This window comes from Channa argus, chromosome 19 (assembly GCF_033026475.1).
Source record: "Channa argus isolate prfri chromosome 19, Channa argus male v1.0, whole genome shotgun sequence".
In the NCBI taxonomy this organism is placed as follows: domain Eukaryota; kingdom Metazoa; phylum Chordata; class Actinopteri; order Anabantiformes; family Channidae; genus Channa; species Channa argus.
The window spans coordinates 2954156-2976881 of NC_090215.1; the positions used below are offsets into that span (position 1 = coordinate 2954156).

At 40.1% G+C, this 22726-nt stretch overlaps 1 protein-coding gene across 2 annotated transcripts in view; it reads right to left on the reverse strand.

Moving 5' to 3' along the window:
• The window catches only part of LOC137104588 (guanine nucleotide exchange factor VAV3), a 93691-nt gene that overhangs the window by 11964 nt on the left and 59001 nt on the right, over positions 1 to 22726 (reverse strand). For both annotated transcript variants that reach the window (XM_067485993.1, XM_067485994.1), the window contains exons 16-24: positions 20187 to 20288; positions 13395 to 13486; positions 11450 to 11472; positions 10715 to 10733; positions 7552 to 7682; positions 5084 to 5149; positions 4413 to 4447; positions 3969 to 4085; positions 173 to 260 (exon numbers count right to left, since the gene is read on the reverse strand). In XM_067485993.1, coding sequence (XP_067342094.1) covers positions 173 to 260; positions 3969 to 4085; positions 4413 to 4447; positions 5084 to 5149; positions 7552 to 7682; positions 10715 to 10733; positions 11450 to 11472; positions 13395 to 13486; positions 20187 to 20288 — 673 coding nt within the window. The remainder of the gene's footprint in view (positions 1 to 172; positions 261 to 3968; positions 4086 to 4412; positions 4448 to 5083; positions 5150 to 7551; positions 7683 to 10714; positions 10734 to 11449; positions 11473 to 13394; positions 13487 to 20186; positions 20289 to 22726) is intronic.

Here is a 22726-nt window from a genome sequence, read left to right on the forward strand (position 1 = left end):
GTATAAACACATCTCTAATCATGGCTATTTTTGTGCACACAGCTAAAATAAAATTCAGGTTTTGACACTTCATTAAGGGAACGCAATGATTTATTTATGAACTGCAGTGGTGGAATATGTTGAGAAAAAAATTATATAAATAAGAAAAGAGAAACGGGCTGAAAACACTTACTAATATGCTCCTGAACTTCTTGTTCTCTGCGATGTGGAAGCAGCCCTCCTTGGTCAGGATCTTTATGTGTTTCACGTCGTTGTTGTACCTGTGGGCCATTGAATAAGTTATAAGTGTAATTTCCCTCTCTGATCACTGCCATCGATCGGTGGCCAGCCCCTGGCCCCTTGCGCAGAGCACGGTAGTCAGTGTAATACATGGGGTCCAGAAGGTTTGTGACACCTGAGTGATGGGTGGTCAGGAGAAAATGTGTGCATTTGTCCAACTGCTCCCCCACCCACCCACAGACTTGGGGGGCTTTGTTTTAACAGGGCAGCTGATTATCTGCTTGTGATACTGTCACTGGAGGCTTTAAACTATAAACAAATTTTAAACTATTTTCACTGGTGGTTACACAAATAGGCAGACAACTTCCTGCCATAACAAACTGCAGTTCAACTAAAAGACCCAATTAGACTACCAGGAACAAGATGGACCAAACACTATTAAGAGGAAAAGATGGAAAAGAGCAGGCCCTAATGCATTATAGGAAAAAGTGTGCAGACAGTGGGTCTAAATGTGGTCTTAGGTCAGACTATTAGGAACAGAGCTGGAAAATGTCTATATATGTATATGTGTATAAAGCAGGAAGAACGTTATGACCACCTGTGTAATCTAATGCAATCCAATACAGCAGCTCTGCCATGATTTCTACTTTTACATTAAATTCTCTATTTTTAAGTTGTTGGGTTTTTTTATTACATATAAAATAAAATCTCTAGAACAGCCTTCTTTCACCACGGAACATTGCAAAAATTAGGAGCATCCTGTCTCACAGTGATGCAGAAAAACTGGTCCATGTATTTGTTACTTCTATGTTGGACTAGTGTAATTCCCTACTTTCAGGATGCCCCAGTAACTAAAGAGCCTGCAATTAATCCAAAATGCTGCAGCAAGAGTGCTGACTGGAACTAGCAAGAGAGATCATATTTCACCTTCACTGGCTTCTCTCCATTGGCTTCCCATTAAATCTAGAATAGAATTCAAAACCCTGCTTCTTGCATATAAAGCTCTGAATGGTCAGACTCCATCATATATAGAAGACCTCATAGCACCATATCATCCCAGTAGACTTGTGGTTCCCAGAATTTCCAAAGGTAGAATGGGAGGCAGAGCCTTTAGCTATCAAGCTCCTCTCCTGTGGAACCAGCTCCCAGTTCAGATTCGGGAAGCAGACACCTTCTCTACTTTTAAGTCTCTGCTTAAACCTTCCTCTTTAATAAAAGTTATAGTTAGTTATAGTCATGCTGCTATAGGCTTAGACTGCTGGGGGACCCACCCCCCGATGCACTGAACTCCTTTCCTCCTCTCATCCCTGTCTCCTCTCCTCTCACCCGACATTTATTTGTCACCATTGTATGACATTAACTTTGTGTCTCTCTCTCTCTCGTAGTTGTCTTTCTCCTTCTCTGTCTCCCTCTCTCTGTCCCTTCCTGCAGTTGTCCCCGGCTTTGGAGCTGTGTGTCTTCCAGTGTTCAGCTACTGGTCCTACCAACCTGCCAGATGTTTGCTTTTGTTGCTGTTTTTCTTTTCTCTCTTCACTTTCCACTCACCCCAACCGATCAAGGCAGATTTTTTCCATTAAAGGGAGTTTTTCCTCTCCACTGTTGCCTACGGCTTGTTCAAGGTGGGATTTAGTGGGTTTTCTCTATCTTGTACACTATATACAGCTGTATACTATATATATATTATTAAATTGAATTGAACAGAAATAATTATACTCTAGTGGGTAATGGAGTCATACTGAAGCAGATTATAAGAAGAGGTGGTTCTAAAGTTTTGGCCACCTCATTCATTTTAACTATGGTGGTGAGGATTTCTCCTAAAAAGTTGAACTTTTCCTTTAACTAACCACAAAACTAAAGAAATTTTAATGTAACACCCTTGAGTTTATTGTTAAGTAAGGTTTGAGTTAATGTCAAATGTCGATGTGAAAGCAAATTCTGACAACTATTAAATATGTGAAGTACCATTTACATACTGTACATCCTCTCTGCTATGGGAGGGGAATGCATTAAATAGTAGAGTTTAATTTGTACAGAGCTGGGGTCTCTTGGTTAGTTAGACAAAAATCCGGTTCCTGCTTTGCTGAGAGAAGTAGCAATCACTTCTATTTGCGAATATTTTGTCCATGTTGTTCCCACGGCTACGAAGGAGTCTCTTTCTGCTCAGCTTCTCTCTTTCATGGGGCGGTTTTAATAAGCTCCAGTTCTGCTCGGCTCTGTGTGCAGCTCCATGCTTGTGTGTGTCAGTGGATGTGTGTGCAATTAAGGTCCACTCTATACGGGGAGGGGGCTTTAAAAAAAGTTTAATGAATTTAAAGAGATGTTTCCAGTGCACACAGCAAAGTGTGCTAATTGTGGAGGAAAGTGTTCCAAGAGATTTTTTTTTTACCCACTGTATTTCTACTGATGCCATTTCTCCTGGACAAAGAGATAAGTTACAAACAATGGCAGGGTCACGTTATGCTTTGTTAAACCCTCATTACCACCATTAAAATGCCTGTATGCTTAGTGTAAAGCGCTGTGATTGTGTTTGCAGCCTTTGAGGTCAGACCTTGAATAGCATCTGGTCTGGCTTGTTTCACACACTCTCACTGTGGTTAAACAGCCTCAAAGGAGCTTTAAATAGCTCTGTCACATTGTGCGGTATAGCCAGGAGTGAAATGTAGTCGATTCTGAGGTTAAGCCCGAAGGCACCTGATGAATCTAACAGAGCGTTTACTATAGCTACAGACTAAACATGGTCACGAACAGGAAGAACAGTATTTATGCTGTTCTTCCTGTTCGTGACCATGTTCATTGATGCACATGTCAGTTATTAATACACAGTTGTTCCAAAAATGGTAGAGCAGCAAGTATTTTTTTCTAATAAAACAAGAAAGTTTGACAAAATAAGTTACATTAGAGTTGACTTTTGTTGCTTTGTACAAAGACATAAATTGTCTGCTGACACATACTGTAGTACTGTACATTACATAATCTGGAGTTGACTCATTTCTTGTTCAGGGGAACTGAATATTTACAGTACGTGCTCAAAAGCCAGAGTTGGAGAGTAGTGGACTATATTAACTAGTAGGTTAACTACATTTTGCAGTAGATTGCTGGTATTACTGCAGTGATTTTAGTAGTTATTGTTATTAGTTTTTGCACTTTTAGTGCAGTTACCTGATGAAAACACAAACTATCGTGGACCATAAAAGGAGACAACCTTTTGAATTTTACTAGTGTTTCTCTACTGTATGAACTGATTATACTATTTATGCTATTTATACTACATTTAGTCATTTCCAATTTCTAAGAAGCTTTTTTCAAACCAGCTTTGCTGCAGGTCTTCTACTTAGTTCACTGGTTTGCTGGCAAGCTACGTTTCCAAAAGGTTCCCACAAACACATGAGCACACAGGTTGCACACGTTATCTGTATATTATTTGGTTTATAATGTTTGAATTGCGGTTTCCATTAAATGCATTTAAAACATTTGAAGTGAATTTCAAAGAGATCAACAAAAGAAAATTCTAACTCATGTCTCAATCCAGTTAGTCAGTTCACTAGTGTGCTAGGAATAGTAAGAGCTGATTCATCAAGATAAAGCAGCTGCTGGCTTTCATTTTCCAAGCTGTGCCATTAAAGAAGGAGAGGACAAAATGGGATGAGTCAAACATCAAGTAGCATAGTAAACATATTGGAAACCTGACAGCAATGTTTTCATGTGTTTTGGGAGGAAACTGAAAGGCTGTGCAGAAACATATGACTTACTTTATGCTGATGGCATATTCTGTGTACTCTCTGCTGCGATGGCGGACCAAGTAAGTGCTGTTGACCCTATTGATGAGTTCTGCTTCTGCCTGGAGTCTCTCCATGGGTCCCGCAAACCTGTAACACGGCACGTTAACCAAGGACTTCGAAGAGGAAAAGGAAAAAAAAGTGGAAACAGACCTGACCACTTTAAAATTCATTATAGAATATTGCAGATAATATTGGCTGTCGTCACACTGCTGAGCACTTTGTCCTTTAATATCTGTGTGATGGCTCTTTAATTTGACTCATACATCCAGGTTAGAGTCCAGCTACATAATTACTGTTTCCTGACATCCTGATATTCCTGTTACTTAATGAGTTTTTATTCAATCTGGAGTAATACAATCACAGTAAGGGAAGACTTTTAGCTTCGATTGGTAGTGAGAAAGCTGGTGAACGTACCACGGTTGTGAGGAGTAATCGACAGGTTTCGGGACCTACAGTAAAGAGCACAAGTGGACGTGCGTTACAGTCGTGTTGGTTCATCCATGCAAACATCAACATCAGCTACAGCACAGCAGCAAAAGCTTGTCCCTAAACAGCTCACACACATGTTCTGTGTAGGAGCAAACTGCTGCTTTGCCCTTACAGTTGTTTTTACACTGTACAACCTCAATAAAGCAGCTTAATGTGTTTCTTATCTTCACACAGCGCAGATGTGGTGATATAGTTTGTTATCTCCTGGAGATAACAACACACTCCCGGAGCAGCTGGACAGAGTCTGAATTTTATTTCATCAAATGGAGCATGACAATCCAGTGGCAGGAAGAAGCAAGTAATACACACTCAGCAGAGGAGATACACACTCAGCAGAGGAGATACACACTCAGCAGAGGAGATACACTCCATTTCTCCTCTCAGCTCTACTTTAGTTTGCACTATATAAAGCACAGCTTGCTTCTCATAAGATTTGCTCTTTGCTTCTTATTCATTCATCGACTTCACTGAGATCCTTGTGCTCACCACTTTCCTTCACATGACAGTTAAATCCCCACATCACAGAGCTGCTGCTGAACCCATGTAAACAGATTCAAGCTGCCTCTACAGACCGTAATGAAGGAGACGCTGCTTACACATGGGCAGGGCTTCACGGCGTTGCTTGGAAAGAAGCCAACCTCTTTCTTCGACAGGATTTTGCCCTGAAAGCACAGACAGATAACTGGGTTATGTACATGCGGCAGATTTTTTTTTTGTCCCCCCCCGTGATTCACGAACAATTAGTTTGCAACTCAGACCAGAGTAAATTTACAGCCCTAGTTAAGTATTGCTGAAATAATGCCTGGCAGGAGAGGAAGAGGAAGAGCTCCTTATATCTGCCGTGGTGATGAGTCTTTAAATCGAGCACATTGATTTCTCAGGAGGCCACAGTGTAGTTATCTCTGCTTGTCGACTGCGATGTTGCTATTATTCTATGAACAGGATAATAAGAGTTTTCATACACATGCATCATTACAGTTCCTGTTCAGAAGTGACTGATGGTTACACGTGATCTTTAAATTCTATGTAAAATGATAATTTTTCTTTGTTGTTGCCATCAAATTCAAAATGAGCAAATATTTTTCCTAAAATGGTTTTATCTCAGTTTCAACATCTGATATGTTGTGTATGTTCTATTGTTATTAAAATAAAAAATATATATAAAATATAAAAATTCTGTTTTTATTTACATCGTCCCAACTTTTTTTGAATTGGGATTGTAAACACCCCAAACTAAAAGACCTGACAAATTATTGCAAATGAGGTGGCCACATTGTTTGCAGTCACTTTGTTCTCTTCTCGTTTCTCTGTGGTCTTTTTTTTTTTTTTTTTTGGTCATTCTGTGTATATATTTTTTTGCATATGTGTTTGTGGTAACAGTGTGTGTGCAGTTTTGCTCTTCACCAGTATCATTCTAGTCATTTTGTCGTGTTTTCTGTCTTTGCTAACATTTTGTTCACCTTTGTTGTCATTTTGCATCCTTTAAATCTATTCTAACATTACACAGGAAATAATAACAGGGTCACAGGGTCTTTATGCAGATTCTCCCAGACTTTTCAGGCTCCTGGGCTTGTGCTCAGTAGGCCCATTTGTTGATCCATCCTTTATGTTGTGTTACTGTTCTAGTTTTCTATTGGAACATAATGGGAAGGCTTTGCTAAATGTGTAAATGAGCTTTCACTGACACAGCCACTTATGTAGCAAATTCACTTTTCATAATACTGATTAAGGTGTGAAGTACAAACACACTAACCCGATAAGTCATCCTATAGTACGTGCAGCTACAACAACACATTATGGGAAGTATTCTCAAAGAAATTTAAATTTGGAAGATGCCTGCATGAGTCCGGCTGTAAAGCTGCTAAGCCAAATGAAATAGTGGTTTAAAAAAGGTGGATTTGTGCGTCATAACATCTCTGTGGCAGAGCATCACACATGTTAACGCTAACCAGCTTTTTGTACAGATGAGATTCTCCCGCTAGCGGTTAAACTTTTGGTTAGACTGTTCTGAGATGAAGGGAATGTTAAAGAACTTTTTTCTCAGGTAAACAGCCACTGGACTTGATGATGTGCAGCATATTAGACAAAAACACAAGTGCATTTTGTTTCCAGGGTGGAGAGCAGTTAAATGAGTTAAATGTGTTAATTAGAGGATCCAGGAGTGCTGGTATTTTTGTATATGACAGGAAACGCTGAATGACGGATTGAGGGGCGTGTTTTCAGACACAGCACTGTTCCCAGAGGCACAAGCAGCACACCACCATCTATGCCTGCTTTGATGGTTTTGTGTTGTTGAATAAAATGAAATTACAACGATCGATTCTATTTGTCACACAAAACCCCCAGAACAGAAATGATTATAGTCCACTGGCTACAAAGATGATGGATATTGCATGTTTCCTGACTGGGGGGATGCTGCTGCCTTGGGTTCAGCTTTTACACAGGGTTAATTGAATTACTTCAGCAGTTTTGCATTAAGCATTGTGAAAGTGGTTGGTTCGTTGATTACGTGTTGTATAAATCAAAAGCAGGTTATGATACAAGACCTGTTTTAGGCATTAGGTAAAATCTATTTCTAATTATTATGATGATTTCCTTATAGCATTTTACTGATTACTGACACAACAATGCATCACATTTCCAGAAAACTGCTCATCTTTCCTCCAGCTGTTAGCTTCAAATCACGCGTGCAGTCAAACAACAGCCATTGTTTGAATTTAACAAACAGTTCCAGTGAGTTTTACTTCCTTATAAGAAAGTCTGTGCTGTGTGTAATTGCTTGTTGGTGGCTACTTGGGATTTTCTATTTTCAGAAAAGCTTTTCAAATAAACTAAGCTGTCCAGTCGCAAACACCGGTGGAATTCCTGAATCAGACACAGTTATAGGTATAATGTTAAAAATAAAAAAGAACTTTAACAGATGAGGAAGCAAATGCACAGGACATCAGTGCAACATCCTCATTCTATGAGTTCAGGATGAAAGATGGGTGGATTGATAGTAACAGTAAGAGATTTTAAACTGATTTAAAACATAATAAAACAAGGGGTTAGTGCAGCATCTGACCTGCCACCAGGGGCTGTGCAGATCAGCACAGATTAATTCAATGATGTCACCCGTCTGGATGCTGAGAGGCGGACCGGAAGTGGGGCTCGGCACACCGTAGTAGTTCCTGATGACCATCATCTTCGGCAGACCTGCAGGACAGAGCGTTAGTGTTAGTGCCCACATACTGTGTGCAAAAGGGCTTCATGTGAATGAGATGTGAGGAACAGGAACTTGAAGCAGGTCTACAAAGAAATGGTTAGAGACACCTAAAGTAAATGTGAGACAGTTTATGTCTGTGTGCAGACATAAACTGTGTATTAAACCACTGGTCCCACTATGGTAATGAGATGGAGTATACAAACACACCCCCTGTTACCTGTGTACCCTCCTGGCAAATCATTTATTCATTATCATATTACAAATAAGCAACAGGGCACTCTGGTGCTTGGCTGTTAGAAAAAAGATAGGAGGAAGAGATGGTTTACTCGTACACAATATATTCAGATCTCCTGCAGGTAATATATTTGGAGTATTCTAGCAACAGCAATATTGAGATTTATTAGTAACTAGTCAACATTTATAATAGAGACATTCATATAAAAGACAGGAATGCCAATAAATAAATATCTAAAAACTGTCAGGTTAATTAGACATCAGGTCAGTATCAGGATTGGGTATAAAAAGAGCATCATAAAGAGTCTTCTCACTCTAAGGGGGCAAATAATTCAAAGATAAAATTCAACTATACAACGAAATAACAATATATAAACAAGATTCACCACATTCTGTGAGCCTGGGCCCATTTAAAGTGGACTGAGGTGAAGTGGAAACTATCCTGTGGTCTCCTTTTCAAAATCATTGATGCCGCATCCTCCATGTTAAAGAAGAGAGCGAACGTCTGACTTGTTATCAGTGCAGAGTTCAAAAGCCAGCATCTTTCATAGTGTGGCATCTGTGAACACACCAGAAAACTTCTGTTGCAGATGTTTTTGTGACTGTTGCTTAAAAGACTAAAAATAGTTTAAAAAATAAAGCAATTGGTTCCAAAACAATTACGAAATCTTGCTAAATAAGTGGTGAAATGCGTTGCAAGCATGAAATGCAAAATGAGCAGATGTTTTTTTTTAACCAACCTAAAAAATTCAGTGTCCCTACTTTTTGAAGATGGGACGGTACTAATATTGTTGTGTTGCTGTTCAGTATTATGCTTGCTAGTGGAATGCTGAGCAGCACTTCCCTGTCACCATTTTTCTTCCTTCTTTTATGATTTTTCATAGACTAATATCTACAAGGAAACAAATGGAAACTCCACAGCTATTCCATTAGAAAATATAGTAGTACGGGTTTGCACTGGTACTACAAGTACATTTTATTCAAATCATACTTGTTTGCCTGCACGAAGCCATTTGATTATCAACATCCAACTATTTAAAAGAAATCACTGAAATTGAGCTAAGATGAATTCTAATCTGCGTCTCATAAAGACCCACCCATGCCAAACAAATGCCAAGTTCATATCTCATATGCTTGACATCATAAAATGAACTGTGCATATCTTACTCTGCCTTGTGTGGTGGCGGTGCTGTGCAGAAATGTAATGTGATAAAAAGAAATTCAAGTGTGAGCATGAAGAAAAGGGTTCAGCTAAAACCAAATGATGGAGAAGTCAACAACGTCGAATTGAAAGCTAATCCATCTATATCTGTCTCACTTCTCTTTCAGGGTCTGATCCTGCACTGTGGCGTGGAGGCTTGGCAGCCTAACATGTGCTAGCTTGCTTGAATAAGACTTCTGAAGACACAGGGCCATGGAGAATTGAGTCTTTGGGGCATGAATTGCATTGCCATCCACACAAGGACGTGCCATGTATTGAGCAAAACAGACAAAGAGAGCAGCATCGAAATATTATGAAACATCGAGGGCAGGGGCAATCAAATGCCTATTGATTTTAATGCATCTCCAGTCACAAGTGATTTTCTGCAGCATAATGATGGAGGGGTGGAAAAATGAGTGTTGAAGCCAGGTTTATGAGAGATTAAAGGTCTGCGTGTGTGTGTGGTGTGTGTGTAGCCACATACACTATAATACACACACACAAACACACACACTGTTAGTCATATTCTCATAGAAAAAGAAAGAAAGCAACAGAGGGAGAGGCAGAAATACAACACATGTAGCTGTTTTAATGCATTTACTGCACAGTATTTTATGTTAAACATTTTTATGTAGCTGTTTAAATGCTCCACTTACAGTCATATGTTAAGTATCAAAAACTAGTTCTTAGCTACAAGGTGACCGAGCAAGGTTACAGCTAATATCAGGCAGAAAGTGGCAGTGATGATGCTGAAAAAATGTGTATTTGTGTTGTATGGTGACTGATACATGCGAAAAACAACATTTCACTGAACACAATGACGTTGGCATTTCACTGTTTTGTCTTTTGTTGTGTTTTGTCAAATGCTATTTGCTTTTATTGGTTTGTCTTTTCTGAAATGCTATTTTGTCTTTTGGTGTGTTTTCTGAAATACCTTAACATTTTCTGACGTGTTTTCGCTGTTGTGTTTTCCAAAAATGTCGTTGTCTTTTTTCTTTTCTTGTTGTCTTTACTGAAACGCTGTTTCTTTTTTTGTTTTTTTGTTTTTTTCAATGCTCTTGTGCTTTTTCCTCTGTGTGGTTTTTGTCATTTCTGAAACTTTTTTTTTCTCCTTTGTTATGTTCTGATACAGTGTGTTTTCGTCATTGTGGTTTCTAATATGCTGATGTGTTTTGCACCTATTGGCCACAGTAGAATGAGGCTGAAACACAAAATCCAAAAATAAATTACGTGCATTACTTTCCGTTGTTTTCTTTCAGACACCACAATGGAGATTTTGTACATGCGACATTTTATATTTTATAATAATCAGATTAATGGATAATGGAATTCTATGTTAGTTAAAGCCCCACAAATGTTAAACGATGTGGCACTGATGGAGAAATAATAACAATTCCACATTCAACCTAATTTTGATAGGATTTTGTTTTTATACCTTTTATGCAGTTTGCACACATTACATGCGAAAGTCTGACCATGTTTCTTAGCAGCAACTGTTTCTATGCACATAAACACTGCAGTGAGGGAAAACAGGAAGAGAACGATGAAGTGTGAGAGTTGGGAGCAGGTCTGATGTTACGATCTTACCTGGATCTCGATCTTTGCCCTGAAAAAAAGAAACACACATAGAAAGTTACATTTAGTCCACAGCTGTGTGTAGTTAGTGCACAGCTTAATTATAAAACACATAAGCATGCAGCACACACACAATTCATATTTGAAACCCTGTGTGCTACTGTAATACACAACATATCAGAACCCATATCACATTCTGCAGACAGATGACGGTGCATCCTTCTGCAGCAGAATGAAACTGATTTCAAAAAATAAAAATGATGAAAACCGTTGAGGCAAAAATAGTAGTAATAAATGATAGGATTGAGTGTTTGTGGCAGATTTCTTTTTGTAAAACTGCATGTAGCCAATGGGGCATTTTCACCAACAAAATAGCACAAGTGTTTCTACCAGTAATAAGAACATCACACTTCATTCATATTTTCTCTGCTCAGTGAGCTTCTGAAGTATGGACCCTTCGCCACAGTCAAATTTCCAGCTTGGAGATTAGCAGTAAAGCACAGAGCAGTTTCAGAATCAGCAGAGACAACTGAGGTTGAAACTGCAAAAACATTCTCATTTCTGGCATCAAGTGGGCTACAGCAAGTGAAGTCAATTGGAGTCTTCTTGGCAAATAGCTGCAGGAGAGAGCAGTTTTCAAAGTAATGGAAAGCTTTGGAGTAGAGGCAGACGGCAGACAGACAGTGTAGACACCAACACAGACACACACACACACACACATAGATACACACAGCAGCAACAGCTCACCTGAGTTCTGACGGAGCCAGGATCTGAAAGAAGTTTGAGAACAGGCATAGTGAATGACGGGTTAGTGGGTGCACGCAAACACTTGCACACACTTGCCGGTACAAGGCAACACTCCCTCATTAGTGGAGAAGGCGGACGCTCGTGTCTGACCGTGGTTCGCTTTGTTTTGCTGCGCTGCCACTACCTGACAGCCGGGATAGAGGAGGTAACGAGATGGGGGTGGAGAGAGGGGGGGGGTAGGGCAGACCTGAGATTTTTGCTCCACCAGTTTGTTTCATTGGTTCCCTGAGGAACAGGTTACACCCCCCTAGACACACAAAGACACACCTAGGCACACACACACACGACCCACACACACACACATACATATTGATGTACCTGTGCAAACAGAACTGCATACACATACACATGTCTCCGCAATGACACACACACACACGCACACACACTGCCTGGCAGAAATATATGCACTGTACATACTGTACCTGTGTGTATAAACAAACACACACACACCCCTTTTAACAGGCTTGTTGTCAAAGTGAACTTTGACCTGTTACGCAAACACACAGCGAGTGAGCTGATAAAAGAGACAAATGCAGGTAAACAATGGCTTATCTCTCTCACACACACACACACACACACACACACACACACAAACACACACTGGTATAAAACACCCTTCGTGTTTGTGCAGACCTGCTACTGCATTGACAAAATGTGCTCGTGCACGTAGAAGTTGCTTTCTGGGATTCATAAAGTAGCGAATGAAGCTCAACGTTGAGGTTAAATCCGCCAAAAAAGTGGGAAAAACATGAAGGGAGCGACAAATAAAAACACCTCCCATTGCTTCAAGCTTCAGACTCCTTTAGATACTTTACCTAAGAACCAGTGTGCACACGCTCCTGCACCAGCAGAGACTGAGTACAGTGTGGAGTAATGAGAGGGGGAATTCAAACCGACCGAACCCCCCAAATCCAGTCAGGTACACGCTGTGCCCAGGTGGGTCTGGCAGTGGCTTTATTGCCTTGGTGCCCCGATAGCGCCATGACAGATGCCAGGTCCAACAGGAGCTGGCAGTGTGCCACAGGGAATACAGACACACACAAACACATAAACTGTGACGCGCAGCATTGTGGGTACACCGTGTTTTTTAAAAAAAACATTGTTGCAGAGTGTTATTGCTGCAAAAACACAAGCATGCATAACCCAGACCTAAAAGAACAAACAAAAAAGTTTTCGTCTCTCTTAACTCTCTCCGTCTCTCACACACACACACACACACACACACGGTGAGGACATGCTAAGCGGGGTTTCTGAAGGCCCTCTTTTCATTCCACTTTGCTTTCAGAGCTGTCAGGGCTCCTGCACAGGGAGCTGAGTGACAGGCACACGACAGGGGCACAATAAAAGGAGTCAGGAGTTTCTCAAAACTCCTCAGTAAAACTACAGTTAGGCTTCGGGGATCCGCGCAATGCGACGCAGTGACATTGCCTTTAAGCGGCCGAGTGAGCAGGGGAGCTTTTCACAGTATCTGCAATGCTGATCGAAAATATGGACGACCTTGGTTTGGAGAAATAAGGACATATTTAAAGTTTACTGATTCAAAGCAAACCCGTCTAATTCCCACTGTTCCACGTCCTTTTTCCCCCTCCCACATTATTTTCCCAAACTCACTGTGCAGCTTTTCTAAATCCCACTGCAACAAATGTCCCTCAAACCTAGAACTACGTCTGTCACGTGACGCTCATAAATAAGGCTTTATGAACCATAATGCGTCGTCTGTCATTGCGCTCACACTGCTATAAAAGTGCAGCAGGGTTGATACAATTAGGTTTAATGTCTGTCTTGAAAACATTGTGTTCAGGGACAGTGTAGCTTTGTTCCGCACTGTTTGTGGCTGTGGTTACTACAGTGAGTTATCTGTGCGCGTGCAGCAGTTGTGCATTACCTGTTTTTCCACAGCCCCCGAAGCGACTCAGGCATTCTTTATGTGCACCTAGTCCACACTTAGAACACAGGTAGCCCTGGTAAAAGACGCCCCTACAGACACAAGAACAGAAACATGCATTAAACGGGGGGGTAACAATGCAAAAACACAAAAGGGTTAGAAGGCCAAATATTTGGAGCAGGAATAGAGAATCAGTGTGTGTGTTAGTATCTCACGTAAGAGATGTGTTCTGTCATGTCAAAACCCTCACCACTTGTGTCCAAGACAAGACACTAAACCCCAAAGTTCTCCTGCGTTTGTGATATATGTATCCTGGCCTCGCCTGTCTGGGCTTGTCTGTGGAGCTGAAGTGGTCTTTGGTCTAGGCCTAGTCGCGGAAATGGCCCTGGCTGTCACAAATCCGAAAAAAATCCTTTTTTTCGTTATTAATCTAAAGCAAGTTTGGCAAGAGGCAGCATTTTCTCTCTCTCTCTTTTTTTTTGCTCGGGATAATTATAATTAAAAATTTTAAGAAATTAAAACAGAGCTAAACCAAGTTGCATTTTTGAAATGAATTTTGTCTTTGTCCATTTTTTACAGTGTTAGATCAATGTGATCACATAAACGGTGATACCCCACAGACACAAACACAGCAACGTGCACATAAAATACAAAAACAGCCTGAAACGTCAAGTCTCCCATATGAAGGCGCTTTAGACTGAAAACCCAGCATCATGTCGGAAAAGTAATTATCTGTGTGTGATCGATTGACAAAGCCAGATTAACAAAAACATATCTAGGTCCCTTGAAAGTTTGTTTTTGAGAAAGGTTTGCTGTTCTCATGCCTCTTGAATATTATACTGTATATATCTTTTACTCCGTTACTTTGTTGGTGTACAAATACAGTACTACTGGTACTATTCGTTATAGTAGGAACTATAACACATGTTTGGAGTATAAGCTGAGCATCACTTACAGACCATATACTATGTTGACCAGCCATCCTGCAGCACAAAAGATGAGCACCTGGCGTAAAAATGACAAATTTGTGCGGGAGAGACACTTTCAGTCACTACATCTTTGTAGACCAGACCAGCTAATGGTAAATGCTAAATGTTCTGCACTTATAAAGCGCTTTCTACCTATTGGCTCTCAAAGCACTTCACACAGCTTCTTATTCACCCATTCACACTCACAATCACACACACACACACACACACACACCGATGGGGGAGCTGCTATGCAGCACAACACTCACCGGGAGCAACTAAGTTGGGGTTCAGTGTCTTGCTCAAGGACACTTCGACACTTCGACCGGAGGAGCCGGGGATTGAACCAACAACTGCGAGATTGGTGGAGGACTGCTCTACCTTCCGGCCCCAGGTCCACATCAAAAACCATAACAAACAGTAAACAGTAGAAATGCCATGTTTTTGCATTTATAAATAACTTTCATATACTTGAAAATCGGTTTCAGAGGGCGTTAAGAATTTTTCTGAATATGGTGAAAACCCATTAAGAAAAATAAAAGTTGTAATCTGTAATGTAACTTAACTTCCCCTTAACTTTTCTATTAAAAGTTAAATTGGGGTCAATGCCAGTGTCACCCCCCCCCCCCCCCCCAGGATGAGCTGTGATAAATTTGGGGATTTTATCTGAATTGTACTCACTAGTTTTGCTGCTTATATCCACAAGATTCACTTTCAGCCCCATCGAGGTTGAAAAACCGCTTTAACTTGTGTTAAGTAAATACCGAAGAGACAAAAGTGAAACTCTTGATAGAGGAAATGAGAGGTCACGGCAGCACGGAGATCATCTCAGAGGTCCTTATGAAAAAGACGTCGAAGTTACAGCTGCTCTGCTCTCTAGCTTCTTGTCTTTTTAACCCTCTTAGACGAAACCAGCATGGAGTCGCAATGCTTTTATAGTTTGCCCAGTTCAAGACCACATTAGAGGAAGGAGTCATGCATTTCTTTAAAGAAATAAAGTGAGCATTTTATTACATCAGTGCTGAGATTATTGGTAACACTTTATAATCACTTGTTATTCATTTATGAGCCATTAGGTGATAATGTACTGCTCATTAGCACAACATTGGTTTGTAAATCATTAGAAAATGTTTTGTTGAGGCTTTAGCGCATCATTAACAATCATTATTACATGTATAATAATAATTTGTTCATAATCTATTATTCATCTGTAAGTAATTGGACATTTTCACAGCTTTTGCAGGCACAACATCAAACACAGGTGAGATTCTGTCAAGGAATTAAGTCCTTCTCATTTCCCTACTGATTGCTTGGTGTACACAGGAGTGGGATTGGGTGCAGGACCACCCAGTGAGGCTCCTTGCATGCAGGTGAGGAGGTTGGTCACTGAAGAGCGCTACAGACTAAAAATGGGCTTTGTGCAATAATTAATGTTTCGTAATAATTTATGATTAATGTTTCTTGTTATAAATGATGTGCATGTTAAACTGTAAACTGTTCATCCCATGTAAATGTGTTACACATCATTTTGTAATTCTCTTCTTGTCCGCCATTCAACCAATTGGAGAACAGAATTGCGGATGTGATTCCTTGGTATTTCACCCCCAGTGTACCAACAAACCACTTGGTCCTTTTCCATCCGTCATTCATTCTTCCTCGTTCGTAGTGTAAATTTTAAAACGGCAAAAGAGTTTTCTGTTTGAAACTATAACTTATGTTTTTTTTTTTTTTTTATAAAAGCTGTTTGAAAGGTATTTGTAGCAATTTCAACCTTTTTGTGTCAGAAATGACTTTAATCTATAACCGTGAACCGTATAACTTGTCCTCTTTGTCTTCTCTCTGTTCGTTGCCACAACACATGCGTCTCGCACGTTTTTAGCCATTTTAGACAATGTGGCTGAACTTCCCACTTTTTCATTCGGTATCATATACATTTGTTGTAACCAAAGTCCTTGAGAAAACCTGGTTGCCAGGCATGTAAGGCTGGACATGCATAACCATGACGACCATGAAAGCAGGTCGTCAAGGGGGAAATAAAAGGTGGCAGTGACAGCAGGAGCCATGGCTGCACCAGTTAGTGACCACACGCACTGCCCTCGTTTCAGAAAAGGCCTCCAACAGCAAACCGCACTAACAACCGTCAGGGAACGAGAAGGAGAAGAAGGTGAAAACAGTGCATGTATGTAGCCTCCTTGTTAATGTATTTCTGCCACGGATTAATTATTCTCAACTGTCTGTACTGATTGCTAAAAGCTAACTAGCAATTGTGCTCGTTAGCTAACCTACCTGGCTACTTGCTGGATACACTACACAACTTTTTTACTGTTCTGTCAGCAACCCACAAGCCAAAGTTCTGTTTCCTCAGCTCTATATTAGGTTTCTTTATGCATTTATATAACTTATTTTCGCAAGGACATCACAAACCACTGTTTTGTATCATCTAACAGCTATACTCTTTGTGCAAGGGCAATATTAATAGACACTTTTACCTGATTGATTTACGATATGTAAAGAACCAAAACATTAGAGCCACCTGTTCTTATAATACGCTCCAGTACAACTCCACTAACCGGTAAAACCTCAGTAATAACTTGCAAATGGGCAGCTGTAGCTCAGCTGGCTCACAGGGCCACAGTGGAGGACGTGTCCTTGGGGCACTGAGTTGCTCCCCGTGGGTCAGGTGAGCACCTTCCATGGCAGCCACCGCCATCAGTGTGTGTGTGTGTGTGTGTGTGTGTGAATGGGTTAATGAGAAGCGACATTGTAAAGCGCTTTGGATAAATGTGGCCGATTTAACTTAAAAAATTGTAAGTTATTGTAAAAGCAGAATTAATGGCAGAGCTGCTGTATTCAATTGCATTAGATTGTATAAGTGCACCTAATAGATTGCATATGGATAGTGGTTATGTAAAGGTAACATAATATCAGTGTGTGTGTGTGTCATTAATATGTTTCTGTATCAATTAAGGTGTGTCAACATCTCCAACAGCTTTGTGTTGCACAAAGCTTGGTAAAGCAAGGAAAAAAGAAGATCTTCAGTCAAGGAACATTGCTGAGTTGGCAAAAGAAAGATATTCCTTGTTAAAGCAGCCGTCAGAATGTAGGTTTTACATTTCAACAGTTAAATAAAGACTAACTCTAAGCACTAGAAGTCCTACTTGTGGCCAGCACCACTGAAGTGTACACTGATGAGGTCATACTGTTACTGTATTATGGTGTCGTGTCACATTATTGTTATTCTCTCTCTCTGCATTAGACAAGAAGAAAAGCGATGCTGGGAAAGATGAAGCTGTCTTAAACACCTCAGAGTTATCTGACTCGTTAGAGTCATTCAAGTTAGTCTCATCTTCTTCCTCAGCATCATCTCCCCTGTCTCCATGCTCTTCATCTTCTGAGGTTTCTTTATCCTCCTCTGATGATGAGGAAGTTAATAAGCGCATAAGTGACAAGAAAAGAAAGAAGAACAAGAAGAACAAGAAGAGGAAGAAGAAGAAAGGAAAGCACAAGAAGATTAGAAATAAGGAAAGATCCTTTGTAACTCTTTACAGGTGAGTGGTCCTCAGGACCTCAAACATGACATTTTTTACATTCATCCACATATTAAGCAGTCTATTAAGCCATTAGCCTTTTCTACCTTCTTCCATTTTGGCAAACCAATTACGTTTGATATCTGTTCCATATTTGCTGTTTTGGGCCTCATTATTTACCTCACTTGCATAGTAATATCTCATATTGACAGACAACTCCACCTCAGTCTAATCTAACAATCAAATCTGAGCCATACGTGAGCTCTTTTGTGCATAAACTAGAGTTGAAAAGATACAACTTCAAAAGAAACATTTAGTAGCCAAGTGTCCTGCAATGTACACTATGTCTTGAAGTATTGGACTGTATCTCACAACTAATTGCAAGATTTGGGTTCATTCCATTTTTTTTTTTTCTTTTAAATTTCAGGGGTAAATCCACAGCAAATTGTGAAAAGATAAAAGAAGATCTTACATGAGTTCAGGAAAGGGAGGAACTGGAGATCTTCTAACAAGAGTGAACAGGAATACAGAGGTGGCCAGTGCTGCTATTGCAGAGCTTGCCAACTCCTCCATGGCTATTCCAGAGGGCTGATGCTGAAGACCTTTGTCATGAATTGTTCAGATGCCTTAAGCAGTGATACTGAACGTTTGTCAGAGGTTGATACATTTAAAAAGAATGGCAAGCTTCTCCCCATAAATACAAGACTTTAGAAACTTGTATTGGTGGAGGTTAAAAAAATGACATATCGGTATAAAGGCTCACTCTTACCCTCCTTTAACACACATTCGTTGGGGTTCCTTTACATATCTGCATCATCTTTGACTTTATTATGTAAACTGCCTTGAGATGACCATGTTGTGAATTGGCGCTATAGAAATAAAGTGGAATTGGATCAACAACATTTACACTTTAGACTAGGGAGATGCAGAATGCATTGTAAATTTCTCCTTTTCTGATTGTTTGTTAAAGATAGGAAAGCTCTACAATTGATTTCCAACACATTTACATGGGATGAATAGTTTACACTTTAGATTAGGGGATGCAAAATGGTTTGCAAATGATTTGTATACATTTGCAGATTATTTGTAAAGATAAGGAAACTCCACAAATGATTTGTGACACATTTACATGGGATGAATAGTTTACAGTTTAGGATGCACATCATTTATAACAATTAAGAAACATTAATTATTGCCCGAAGCTTTTTTTTTCTGCAGCTGTCTTCTGTAATACATAGTCACCAACCTCTTCACCTGCATGCAAGGAGCCTCACTGGGTGGTCCTGCATCCACATTCTATTCCCCAGATCCCACTCCTGTGTGCACCAAGCAATCAGTAGTTAAATGACAAGGACATCATTCCCCGACAACATCTCACCTGTGCTTGATGTTGCACCTGCAAAAGCTGTGAAAATGTCACGGTGCTTTCTTAATGATCATTTCACGATTCACTAAAGTATTTACGAAAGTGAAAAATTAACAAAACATTTCCTAATAACTTAGAAACCTTCATAGAGGTTCTGTGAATGATGAGTTCATTATTAACTGTTGGCTCATAAATGAATAACAACTGATCGTTATCAGTGTTACCTGATCAATAAGCATTAGAAGATAATGTCAAAAATACTGTCTATTGCAGATCAGATACACGATATATAAAGTCATATAACATCATCCCCACCGACAAGCAGTGCAAACAAACATGTTAGGAAGAAGGAGCGATGTCTATGTAAAGGAAATAATCAGGAAAACAGCAACATCCTATAGAGGATGGAGCACAAAGCAGCACTTCAAACACAGCTTCAGATCTTCCCTGCTTTATTCTTGTTTTCCTCAGCTGCTCTGCTGAACTCATAGCCCGACTCTGTATATTCACAGAGCAGTAATCTTGTCCCCTTTCTCCAGCCTTGAAGAAGTGCTCAAGTGTGACAGACATTTTTCTCCACTGCCTTCCTTGGAAGGTGAAACCACTCAGTCGTTCCCGCTGTGAAAAAGACCACGAGGCACAGTCTCCTGTGTGCCGATACCATTCAGCAAATTCAAAAGAAACTCTGAGAAACTAAGGCACACGTGCAGAGCAGAAGAGGAGCGAAGGCAAAGTGACGAATAGATTGTTAGGGTACACTGGAAAGGAACAGGAGGAGCGGAGGTCTTTCAAAAGACTCCTGACAGTTGGTTGAAGGGAAAGAGTCCACGTCTCGTCCGCAGTCTTTATGTATGGTGATAGGCTTGAACGGGGTTTTGTGCTCCTTTTAAGTGTGTGTGTGTGTGTGTCTAAGTAGTAAATAGTCTCTTACCTCAGCAGCATGTGGCAAGAGTTGCATGAGGTGATTTTTTCAAAGGTGTGCATACGAAACTCGTGGAAGTTGTTACTGGCGTTCTCAGGACGAATGTTGGATCTATAAACAGAACGAGACGCACAACAACAAACATAAGATCATTGAACAATCTCCGTTCGCCACTGAACTTTACTACATGAAGAACAGTGCAAACATCAGTGGGTTGACTTCTTACTACAGAAAACAAATGCTACAAATCAAGAATCAGGAAGATGAAACTTAGATTGAATATGGGGTCCATCATCACAGACTATACTTCGGTTACATGCCAGCTTATAGCTTTTCAAGATAAATATATATATATTTTTTGTTATTCTTGCTTTTGAATTATTGGTTCTATCAAACATCCAAACGCGACAAACAACAAGCTTTTCGCAATAAAAATGCCATTTCTTAAAAAAGTTACAAGAGAGTTACACTTCAAATATCGGGGTGTCAGCAGAGAACTTTCAAAATAAGCTGATCATATCTGCATGTGGCAAAAATGTACTTTAAGCCAGTGTGTAGTAAGATATGAAAGATCATCACATCATGCTTTAAATGTGGGTTCGGGACTTAATATATTTTTATCATATATTAGCAGGTAGTAGAAGTACACATACTCAGTACTCAAGTATAAGTACATTTTTGTTTCTAAAAACTATTAATCTACAAGTAAAAGTACTACCTTGAACTCAGGGCTAGTTGAGTACAAGCAACTTAAAATGTAAACACTAAATAATGTAAATGTACCTCAACATTTTTTATGTTTACACTTGTGGTTGACGTCACAAGAGTCCAAATTACCAAATGAGAATGAGTTTTTGTTTTGCTTGTTGCAAACTTCATTTCAATTCTTAACTGGCTTTACTTTTTGATAAAACCATCCCTTTCAAAGCCGAACAGAAATTTCTATTGCTCACTTATAATTGCAGTCAACAAAGTCGTCCATGGCTGCAGAAACATTTCACTGATACGCTTCTTTGAAGTGGGAAGGAGAGAATGGCAAGTAGACAGACAAGGTCTGCGTGAAGTGAGGTATCCCAAGGGCCCCTCGGGATATGGCTGTGTGTGTGTGTGTGTGTGTGTGTGTGTGTGTGTGTGTGTGTGTGTGTGTGCGTATGTGTGTGTTTGACCATGTTTGTCCGCAGCACAAAGCTCTGTTTATTTCAAATTTAGGAAGCCTTCCCTTTGTTTTCTGTGCTACAGTAGCCAGACATGCTGACATTGTTGCATAAGCCTTTTTCGTGATGTGCACAGGTGAAACTCAAATAATTAGTCCTTAACTGAAAGGCCAATACGTGTTCTCTGGAAAAAGGGAACAACCAATGCTGAGATGGAATAAAGTGTCAAAGGAAAAAGGAGATGGTGATGAGTGGTGAATGGTGTCCACGTGTTTCGGAGCAACATACGCTGACGTGTTTCTCGGGATCATCTTTGTTTGTTTCAGCAACACAATGTCAAACCTCATTCTGCACATATTGAGCTGGTAAAAAGTTACATTTCTCAGTTTCAATATTTGTGGAATGTTGTCTTTGCATCAATTTGGTCCAAATGTTTCTGTACATTTTCCACCGTGCCTTCGACTTTTAAGGCTTGGAGCACGCAGTCACTCACTGCTTTTTTGGTTTCAGTTTCTCGCCGTCCGTATGCAGAACAGTTTGCCTACCTGCAGCAGTCCATGTGGCTGCTGATAGTCATGCAGCTAGCAGTGGGTGGTGTGGAAATAAAAATGACACGTGAGAAAACAACTGTTCGCAGATCAGCTAATAGGCAGCACTGTGGGAGCATGTGATTATCTGGCAACGCCTCTGTGCTCTCACAGCTTGTTAGTTCAGCCCCAAAGTTAATCAGCCAAAGCCCCTGTTTCCTCAGTCTCACATGGAACCATGCTTCATCTTCCTAATCCTTTTCTCCTCTTCTTGTTAAAGCATGCTGATTTTTTTCCCTTTTCATTTCATTTTCCTTTTGTTCTCCACTCTTGCTTCCTATACTTTCACCCTCACCTCAACTAATTGTTGCTGCTGCCGCTGGTTGTTAGGTGTTGAACAATAACCAGCCGTTAACAGGCATCTCAGTTCAGAAGAAAGGAGCATTTTTCTCTGCAGTGTTGGTTTATGTCTGTAGAAAATAATGTGGTCTGGGTTTAGTGACTGATCTTCAGAGGGAGGTGAGCTTCAGGAACAGCAGACCTACTGTACGTAGTTCAGCATTTACAGAAGCAAAATCCTGTTTTTTTTTGTCTCCACATTAAACAGATACTGTAAGTGGAACAATGACCAAACGATTAGAAGGTATAATTCACTTTATTTGCAGAAAACTAGAAAACTACTTTATTTGGAACTTCAGCCCCTGGAGAACACCAGTTTGTCTCGTGTTTAGTGAAAAAACACATATTAAAGCCAGTAAATAACATAAAAGTTGCTAGATTTTACACAACAATGTCATTTAAACATGTATCTCATAAGATTTTAAGCTCCTAATGTACAATGCCAGCATGTTTCCGATGCCACATACAA